This window comes from Mus caroli, unplaced genomic scaffold (assembly GCF_978045245.1).
Source record: "Mus caroli unplaced genomic scaffold, Mus_caroli_1 scaffold_14, whole genome shotgun sequence".
Taxonomy (NCBI): Eukaryota; Metazoa; Chordata; class Mammalia; order Rodentia; family Muridae; genus Mus; species Mus caroli.
The window spans coordinates 63,576,172-63,586,705 of record NW_028227269.1 but is presented as its reverse complement, the minus strand read 5'-3'; the positions used below and the strand labels follow the sequence as shown (position 1 = coordinate 63,586,705).

Below are 10,534 nucleotides of genomic sequence, written 5' to 3'. Positions count from 1 at the left end.
CAAAGGGATACAAATTGGAAAAGATGAAGTCAAAATATCATTTTTTGCAGATGATATGATAGTATATCTAAGTGACCCTAAAAATTCCACCAGAGAACTCCTAAGCCTGATAAAAAGCTTCGGTGAAGTAGCTGGATATAAAATTAACTCAAACAAATCAATGGCCTTTCTCTACACAAAGAATAAACAGGCTGAGAAAGAAATTAGGGAAACAACACCCTTCTCAATAGTCACAAATAATATAAAATATCTTGGCGTGACTCTAACTAAGGAAGTGAAAGATCTGTATAATAAAAACTTCAAGTCTCTGAAGAAAGAAATTATAGAAGATCTCAGAAGATGGAAAGATCTCCCATGCTCATGGATTGGCAGGATCAACATTGTAAAAATGGCTATCTTGCCAAAAGCAATCTACAGATTCAATGCAATCCCCATCAAAATTCCAACTCAATTCTTCAACGAATTAGAAAGTGCAATCTGCAAATTCATCTGGAATAACAAAAAACCTAGGATAGCAAAAACTCTTCTCAAGGATAAAAGAACCTCTGGTGGAATCACCATGCCGGACCTAAAGCTTTACTACAGAGCAATTGTGATAAAAACTGCATGGTACTGGTATAGTGACAGACAAATAGACCAATGGAATAGAATTGAAGACCCAGAAATGAACCCACACACCTACGGTCACTTGATCTTCGACAAGGGAGCTAAAAACATCCAGTGGAAGAAAGACAGCATTTTCAACAAATGGTGCTGGCACAACTGGTTGTTAACATGTAGAAGAATGCGAATCGATCCATTCCTATCTCCTTGTACTAAGGTCAAGTCTAAGTGGATCAAGGAACTTCACATAAAACCAGAGACACTGAAACTTATAGAGGAGAAAGTGGGGAAAAGCCTTGAAGATATGGGCACAGGGGAAAAATTCCTGAATAGAACAGTAATGGCTTGTGCTGTAAGATCGAGTTTGACAAGTGGGACCTCATGAAACTGCAAAGCTTCTGCAAGGCTAAAGACACCATCAATAAGACAAAAAAAAACACCAACAGATTGGGAAAGGATCTTCACCTATCCTAAATCAGATAAGGGACTAATATCCAATATATATAAAGAACTCAAGAAGGTGGACTCCAGAAAGTCAAATAACCCCATTAAAAAATGGGGCTCAGAACTGAACAAAGAATTCTCACCTGAGGAATACCGAATGGCAGAGAAGCACCAGAAAAAATGTTCAACATCCTTAATCATCAGGAAATGCAAATCAAAACAACCCTGAGATTCCACCTCACACCAGTCAGAATGGCTAAGATCAAAAATTCAGGTGACAGCAGATGCTGGCGAGGATGTGGAGAAAGAGGAACACTCCTCCATTTTTGGTGGGATTGCAAGCTTGTACAACCACTCTGGAAATCAGTCTGGCGGTTCCTCAAAAAATTGGACATAGTACTACCGGAGGATCCAGCAATACCTCTCCTGGGCATATATCCAGAAGATGTTCCAACCGATAAAAAGGACACATGCTCCACTATGTTCATAGCAGCCCTATTTATAATAGCCAGAAGCTGGAAAGAACCCAGATGTCCCTCAACAGAGGAATGGATACAGAAAATATGGTACATTTACACAATAGAGTACTACTCAGCTATTAAAAAGAATGAATTTATGAAATTCCTAGCCAAATGGATGGACCTGGAGGGCATCATCTTGAGTGAAGTAACACAATCACAAAAGAACTCACACAATATGTATTCACTGATAAGTGGATATTAGCCCAAAACTTAGGATACCCAAGATATAAGATACAATTTGCTAAACGCATGAAACTCAAGAAGAATGAAGACCAAAGTGTGGACACTGTGCCCCTTCTTAGAATTGGGAACAAAACACCCAGGGAAGGAGTTACAGAGACAAAGTTCGTAGCTGTGATGAAAGGATGGACCATTTAGAGACTGCCGTATCCAGGGATCCATCCCATAATCAGCTTCTAAACGCTGACACCATTGCATACACTAGCAAGATTTTGCTGAAAGGACCCAAATATAGCTGTCTCTTGTGAGACGATGCCGGGGCCTAGCAAACACAGGAGTGGATGTTCACAGTCAGCTATTGGATGTATCACAGGGCTCCCAATGGAGAAGCTAGAGAAAGTACCCAAGGAGCTAAAGGGATCTGCAACCCTATTGTTGGAACAATATGATGTACTAACCAGAACCCCGGAGCTCTTGTCTCTAGCTACATATGTATCGAAAGATGACCTAGTCGGCCATCATTGGAAAGAGAGGCCCATTGGACTTGCAAACTTTATATGCCCCAATATAGGGGAATGCCAGGGCCAAAAGAATGGGAATGGGTAGGTAGGGAAGTGGGGGGCGCTATGGGGGACTTTTGGGATAGCATTGGAAATGTAATTGAGGAAAATATGTAATAAAAATATTAAAAATTTAAAAAAAATTAAAAAAAAATTAAAAAAAAATTCAAAAAAAAAGAAACTACTCAGACTCCCTTATGACTCTTAACTTGTATTTTTGGTATTTTCCAACAACGCCCTCCCCACCCCCTTGAGTTGTGGTTTCTTCCTTTAAATAACCCCTGTCCCAGCTACTCAGGGCCCAGGATCCTCTACGCCTGCATGGTGTACGACTGTGGGTCCCAGAGTGCGCCTGGAATAAAAGTCCTCTTGCAGTTTGCTTCAAGCCCGTTTCTTGTGAGTGATTTGGGGTGTCGCCTCTCCTGAGTCAGAACGTAGGGGAGTCCTCATGTTGTGAGTCTTTCACAACCTGAATTCAATACATATATATTATGTGTGTGTAACAAGTTCAAAGTAAAAGCATATCAAAACAGACCTAATCTATACATCATAAAGCATATAAAGCCATTCAAGTACTTAAAAAAAAATACCTGTTACAATAAAAAGAATCTCTCCTGAGAACTTCATGAACTCCATTTTGTTTGTTTGTTTGTTTGTTCGTTCATTTGTTTGTTTGTTTTATAAGACAGGGTTTCTCAAAAAAACCTGGCTGCCCTGGAACTGACTCTGTAGACCAGGCTTGCCTCGAACTCAGAAATCCACCTGCCTCTGCCTCCCGAGTGCTGGGATTAAAGGCGTGTGCCACCACTGCCTGGCAATTTTTTTTCATTTTTAAAAATAGATTATTTTCTTTCATAATATATCCTGGTTACAGTTTCCTCCCTCTACTCCTCCCAATATCTCCACCTCCCCTCCAATTTGGATCCACTCCCTTTATGGCTCTCATTAGAAAACAGATGTCTATGGAATAGTAATAAAATATAATAAAAATATATAAGATAAAACAAAAACTATCACATCAAAGTTGGAGAAGGCAAACCAACAGATGGAAAAGAGTCCAAGACAAGGCAAAAGAATCAGAGACCCTCTCATTTGCACACTCAAGAACCCATAAAAACACTAAATTGGAAGCTGTGAGTACGTGTGTGTGTGTGTGTGTGTGTGTGTGTGTTGTTGTTGTTGTTGTTGTTGTTGTTGTTGTTGCTTGGTTTGGTTTAGCCTTTTTCAAGACAAGGTTTCTCTGTGTATCCCCTGGCTGCCCTGTAACTCACGTTGTATACTAGACTGGCCTCAAACTCAGAGAGTTTGTCTTCATCACATTCCTTCCCTTAGGACTCAGAGAACACACACACAGAGGCATGTGCACAAAAGACCTGGTGCAGATCCGTGCAGGTCCTAAGTCTCCATGAGTTCAAGCGTGCTTTGTTCACACTGATTTAGAAGGCCTTATTTTCTTGATGTCCTCCACACCATCAGACTCTTACACTCTTTTCACCTCCTCTTCCTGGGGTGACACAGTTGTGTGTCTGTGTGTCTGTATTTGTGTGTGTGTGTGTGTGTGTGTTCTCTGAGCCCTAAGGTGTGGAAAGCCTTTTGAGGTACCACTTGGCAGGAGTCTGACATTAGCCAAGGACAAGGGAATGGGCTTCAGGCAGGAGTCTGACATTTGGGCATAATAAGTAAGTTTTGGCAAGAATCTAACTTTAGGCTGTAATAGAGAAGTAGGGTAAGGCAGGAATTTTAGTCTTAGGATGGAACAGGAGAACTAGGCTTCAGGCAAGATTTTAGGCTTGGACGAGGAAGTGGGCTCAAGTATTTCGGTCATTATGACAAGCCCTTTTAAACTGTCATGGGAGTAATCTCGAGACTTCATTTGCTGCTTTCTTAGTTCCTTATTGTACTGCTTGCCCAAAATACTTGCATGTAATTAAAATTGTATAAAAAGTGGATTAGAAAATAAAAATTTGCCTTCAGTCTCAGAAGGCAAACTGGGGTCATGCTACAATGTTGTCTGTCTTTTTTTAATCCTCACTCTGGCTCTGGAGAACCTGTTGACTGACTGAGCAGGCTTGATCACTAAGGGGAGGAATTTGATAAAGACAAACTCTTGAGTTTGAGGCCAGCCTGGTCTACAAAATGAGTTTCAGGACAGCCAGGGGCTACACAGAGAAACCTTGTCTTGAAAAAGGCCGCAAAACAAAAAAACAAAAAACAAAACAAAACAAAAAACAAAAGTGTAAAACTTGGAGTTCTCCATGCTAATGAAGTATCTAGATAGTCTCCCAAAGTTCAGCCAATGAGCTTCCCTTCTTGGGCATTCCTTCCTACAAAAGGTATTTAGTCCTGGGTTCACCCTAAGTAACTAAGGTGTATGCATTCATATCTGCCATCAAATAAAGGACTGTGAATAATCAAGAACCATTCCTTCATCAAGAATCCCTGTGCGGGGGAGGCCTTCACAGAGCCACACCATAAGTTGTCCAGAGGAGGTCTCCTCTCTTCCAGCCCCTCCACACTCATAGCACTCATTTGGAACCAAATCAGGTTCTGTCCCTGTTTGGAGCTTTGCCTTCCCCTTCTTCTGTGGCCCATGGACACCGTGAGGGGAAGCGTGGACTGGGGACAATGTTCCCAACTCCCAGCAATATGCCAGCAGCACCTGAGTACCCAGGAGATTGGAAACCACAGCAGTTGTCCTGAACTCCACAGTTTCCCACCTAGGAAAACACACACAAAGGACAAAGGATCCTTATGACAGACTGCATTCTGCCTCTCTGAGTGGCATGCTGGCAGCACTCTAGGCACTCCAGCAGCAAGGAAAACAGGTAGCCCAGCATATATGTGTGTATGTGTGTGTGTGTGTGTGTGTGTGTGTGTGTGTGTGTGTGTGTAAAATACATTATCTATATACATGGTATATATAGCATATATTCATGTTACAATATTATATACAATGTTGTATTAATTATAATTAGTTATATGTTACATATAAATACATATATAAATATGTAATTATATAATTAATTATATCATTATATTAATATGTTATACATTATTATATTAATTATATTGTATAGTATATAATATATCATATATAATATATGGCATACATTATGGGCACATATAGCATACACACATATAAGACTATATAATTATAGGATATATAATATATAAATATATGTGATACATTTATATACGTATATGTATATTTTTATTATTTATTTATATATTCTATATATTTATACATATATACACATATATGTCTAAGTATTATATCCTATAATGTATGTTATGTACAATATTGTACTGGCTAGTTTTGTGTCAACCTGACACAGCTGGAGTTATCACAGAAAAAGGAGCTTCAGTTGAGGAAATGCCTCCATGAGATCCCGCTGTAAGGCATTTTCTCAATTAGTGATCAAGGGGTAAAGGCCCCTTGTGGGTGGGACCATCTCTGGGCTGGTAATCTTGGTTCTATAAGAGAGCAGGCTGAGCAAGCCAGGGGAAGCAAGCCAGTAAAGAACATCCCTCCATGGCCTCTGCATCAGCTCCTGCTTCCTGACCTGCTTGAGTTCCAGTCCTGACTTCTTTCAGTGATGAACAGCAATGCAGAAATGTAAGCTGAATAAACCCTTTCCTCCCCAACTTGCTTCTTGGTCATGATGTTTGTGCAGGAATAGAAACCCTTACTAAGACAAATATATAACACAATATATAGTATATATGCTATATATATCATCATCTATACTATATATATTATAGGTAGTTCCCATGATGTGACCCTACATGTGTATGGAGGTATGATAGGTCCTATAGGAACAAGCTGCTCTGAAACAGCAGTAAGTTAAGAAAGAACAGTCTCCTCAGGATTAGGCAAATCCTCTCCCACAGCGGAGAAGGGGAGGGGGTATGGGGGAGAGAGTCTATGATGGGGGGGACTGTGAGTGGAGCAGCAACTGGGATGTAAAAATGAATGAATGAATGAATAAGTGGAGAGGGGAAAAAAAGAGACAACAAAGTGCCTGCTATAACAGCAATCATACCCCAAATTATCCACACAAAAATAAACAAACTCACATGAGATACAGTTGGAATTAAGCCCTTAATGGCACAATTACGACAGTGTCAATTAGAAATGCCTTCAGTTTCCACCATATTTTAGGTGGCTTGCCCTTAATCCTCTCCTATTACTAGCTATTCTTTTTTTTTTTTTTAAATAATTTTGCATCATGCTGAGAGCAAATTCTGAGGAGGTTGATAACAAGACAAAGCTTACTGGATGAGTGGTTTCTTCTTCCGTTCCCTTCTGAGTGAGCACCAGTGCCATGCTCACAAAGCTCCTAGCCATCCGCCAGCCAGATGACACAACCACTTTTTAATTAAACAGGCTGAACATCACTTCATTTGAATTGGACAGTCTCCAATCTTGTAAAGAATTTCTACAATGTAGCAGTTTATCTACTAAAAATAACCTCATTTTTAAAAATGATGCCTCATTTTTCACTTTTTAAACTGAAAGCAGAGCTTCTAGTGTGCTGACACTTTTATTTTCATAACATTGAAACGAAATGCTATTTCTGGGGGGGGGGGATAATTTATGTTTAAATTTAACTAACTTTACATGTATCAATGCTATTATATCTTCTCTTTTTAAGTGAGTATCAGAAACAAAGAAGTCATCAATAAGATGGATAAAAACTCCTTTATTCTACAGTTGGTACTGGCTGAGCAGGAAGACAAGAGGCACTGAAGGATCCATTTGTACATACAAGGGAGATGTAGGGCTCCAAGAACAGCATCCTGTACCTGAGTTATTATCAAAGGATGTCAAGGACTAGAAAGCCTTGAGAAGAGAAGCCAGTGCACCTAGTAACACTTCTGTGGAAAGCAAAGTCCTCCTGTTGTGACGGTCATCCCGGTTCACAGTTGATCTGTGGAAAACAAGGAGTATGCGTGAATGGAGTAGTCTGGTGGCTTAATGAACAAAACCTGGAGTCCTTTCTAGTGTCTGTGGTTTTTTGTTTGTTTGTTTGTTTGTTTGTTTGTTTCTGAAAAAAGATGTTTATTAAACAATTTTCATTGTCATAAAATGACTAAAATGGTTTTTAAAAATTAAGGCTCTTCTCTTTCTGTGGATTGACAGACAATGTAAAAGTACTATCAATCAACCCTGATGAACGTTTTGTTCCTAAGTTAAATTTCATAAATTCCTAACTATTTTATAATCTAAGATTAAACGTTAGACTGTGAATAATAATACCCATCTGTACTGACATACACTGACCAGGTATACAACAATCTCATTGAGTGGTTACACAAAAAAATATCCCAGTTAAAGCATAAATTTTGACTTTAACATTTTAATGTCATTATTTCTCCACACTGTCATGATTTCCCTAGAACTGAAATAGCCTGATACAGGAACGCTAACTTTGGGACTCTGTATACCAAGAAGGATGACTGACTTGGCTGGAAATTAGTCTGATTATATATATTTTTAAATGCTCTAAGGTGAAATATCAAATAATTCAAAATTACATGGCATCCAGTATCCAAAATTATGGCTCTGATGCATTTAGATTTACATTAAGAAGTATCATTCACATTCACTGTACGTCCCACCCCTTCCAAAAGAAATAAAAATCACTACCTCGTCAAGTTATCGATCTGGTGCAGCATTCAGGGTTGAAACTTGCTAACTTTACCAGGCCTTGCCCACGTGCAAATAAATCCCTCCTGACAAGCAGTGACTATACAGTCTTCAAGAAAAACCAATACTGTCAGTCTTTCATGAGCTATCTTTTTACAGATCAGTGGCTCTAACAAGGGAACATCTTCCATCCGAGGACACAGGGATGTCCCCAAAGTTTTAGCTGGGTCCATTTTGGCTTTAGTAACTAGGTTCAGTTTATCACTGCTCTTGCTGGAAATGTGTCCCGTACTATGATTTCGTTTACGGTCTTTCTCGTGGTGTCTCTCCTTCCGGTCATGTATCGACAGAATTGCAAACTTGCTGACCCCAGAGGCAATGGCCCCGTCTATGACACTGCTTTTGCTACCAGCATTGGAGACTGCTGAATGTGGAAGGCTATTGGACCGTGGCAATGGAGGAGGCACAGGTGTAGTGACACCACTCCCATTGCTTCCGGCAGGCGGACTTGTGGCATTCATAACATTTGCATGTGTCCTTGTTCTTGAGAGGGGCTGGTGAGGGAAAAGGATGTCTTCTGTGAGGTCCCATAAACACAGTTGTGTATCCTGGCCCACTGAACCAAACCGATACGTAACACTTACAGGGCGGCTGTCTGTAGAGTTCTGTTTCGATAGTCTAGACTGTGTACTGTTCGCTCGATCTCTGCCAAAATGAAGAAGGTCCTGGAAGTTCTTGTCACTGCCACTAAACTCCATAGGGTCACTTTCTTCTACACTAGTAGTATAGGGATCAAATGCTACAACACTGACCCAGGATTTGTGCCCACGGCCTCTAGCTATTACTCGGCAGTCTAGAAAGGACCAGACTGTCACCAAGTCGTCCTCACCACCTGTCACAATGTACTTGCCATCTGGGCTCCAGCACAGACAAAGCAAGCCCCCAAAGTAGCTTTTCATCGTACCGTGCAGTTCCGCTGAGTCAAAGTTGAACACACGCAGAAACCCATCCTGGCTCACACACGCTAAGAACTTGCCATCTGGAGAGAAAGCAAACTCGTTGAGGGCCCCCTCGCCCACCGTCCACTTAAGGTCCCTTGTGGATTTGCTCTTACAATTGTGCACGGCAAAGCTCTCTCCCTGCGTCAGGAGCTGGTAGTGGGGGGCTGTGGTGCCATAAGTATGTTCCACATTGTACGAGTACATGTTCCCACTTGAATGGGCTACTAGGAAAAGGCTTTCCGAACCAGGAACCCATTTGACACAGGTTACGCGTGACTTGTCTATTAGTCTTTCCTCGTTAAAGAGCTTGCTGGTTTCTTTCTTGATTGGGTCTATAAGCTGGACTTGGCCTGCGGAAAAGCCCACTAGGAGAGAGACGCTCTCCGCTGTGGCCGTTAGGTGGTTGAAATCATGACAAGTGGGCTGTGTTCCTTTGTATATCCTTTTATCTATTGGTTTACTCAGGTCGGCAGCCTTGCGGACCCCCTTGTAGATATAGATGTAGAGCTCCCTGCCCACATTGAAGCAGAGGCGGTTGCCATTGCCAGTCTGGTCGTTGAGGTTTACGAAGGAGACACGGACAGGGTTGGATCCCTGTGAGTTGAAGGGCACCCGGTTGGGCCGACTGTACTCCGAGTGCGGCAGCAGCCTGTACAGACCTTCTCGGGTGGTGAAATGGGTCTTAATCTCGTTCATCTCCTTTCCTCTTCCCTCCGTCGCCATCTTGGGAAGCCGCGTTCATCCTGCCTGCCCTAAGTGCCCGGATCATGCCCACCGCGCAGGCTGTGTCTACGGTTTTCAGTACACTAACCTCACTTAATAATTTTTAGTTAACAGATGTACAGATACGGTTTTTGTAGATTTCTGTAAATGTAGGTAAGGGCTTTAAGAAACATTTTGGAGAAATGGGGCTGAAGAGATGTCTCAGCAATTAAGAGTGCGTGCTATTCTTGCAAAGGACCCAAGTTAGGTTCCCAGCACCTACACTGAACAGCATACAACCGCCTGGAACTTCAGTTCCAAGGAAATGGTTGCCACTTCCTCCCCTGCCTCTGTAGGCGTTAGGGCACACGTGTGGTGTGTTTCATACATTCAGACAAACATGCATACTAAAAAAAAAAAAAAAAAATTAAAGTATATTTAAAACCAGAAATACCGGGGAGGACATCCTGTGATTGTGGCCCGTGTGCATGTGTTGGAGACTGAGGCCAGTGTTATTTGCACATTTGTTGGTCCACATTAAGTCGGGGACTTTGGCAGCTGCCCACTCAGAAGCACTAATACAATGTATTGGAGTTGGTTGGAAAAAAGAAGCGGAGTGGCCATTCCCTACCACATGCGGGACTCCACCATTAGTTTTGTAGTACAGCTTCGCATGGGTCATTATTTAGACCAATCCTGTCCAGAGAGTGAGTGTACTCACATCTAAATAAACTTCTATCCACTTTGGTTTTAGCCATGGCCTCTAAAAGTCAACTCTACCTGTATGTTTTGCCTGTTCTATTCCTGAGGTGTACGTAAGTGAATAATATAAGCCATGAACTGGTTGGGTGAACAGCTGCAGTACCAACTCCC

At 41.4% G+C, this 10,534-nt stretch overlaps 1 protein-coding gene across 2 annotated transcripts; it reads right to left on the bottom strand.

Annotated features, from left to right (window-relative positions):
* Nucleotides 1-7,015: 7,015 nt before the first annotated feature.
* Nucleotides 7,016-9,898, bottom strand: LOC110306924 (WD repeat-containing protein 20). Of its 2 annotated transcripts, none has more exons than XM_021179086.2 (2): nt 7,959-9,898; nt 7,016-7,239 (listed from the first exon to the last, which is right to left on the bottom strand). In XM_021179086.2, the coding sequence occupies exon 1, from the start codon at nt 9,680-9,682 to the stop codon at nt 7,988-7,990; it is 1,695 nt and encodes a 564-aa protein (XP_021034745.1). In that variant the 5' UTR covers nt 9,683-9,898; the 3' UTR covers nt 7,016-7,239; nt 7,959-7,987. The 2 variants fall into 2 exon arrangements, with proteins under 2 accessions (XP_021034745.1, XP_021034746.1); XM_021179087.2 differs by having other exon boundaries at nt 8,603-9,898.
* Nucleotides 9,899-10,534: the final 636 nt, after the last annotated feature.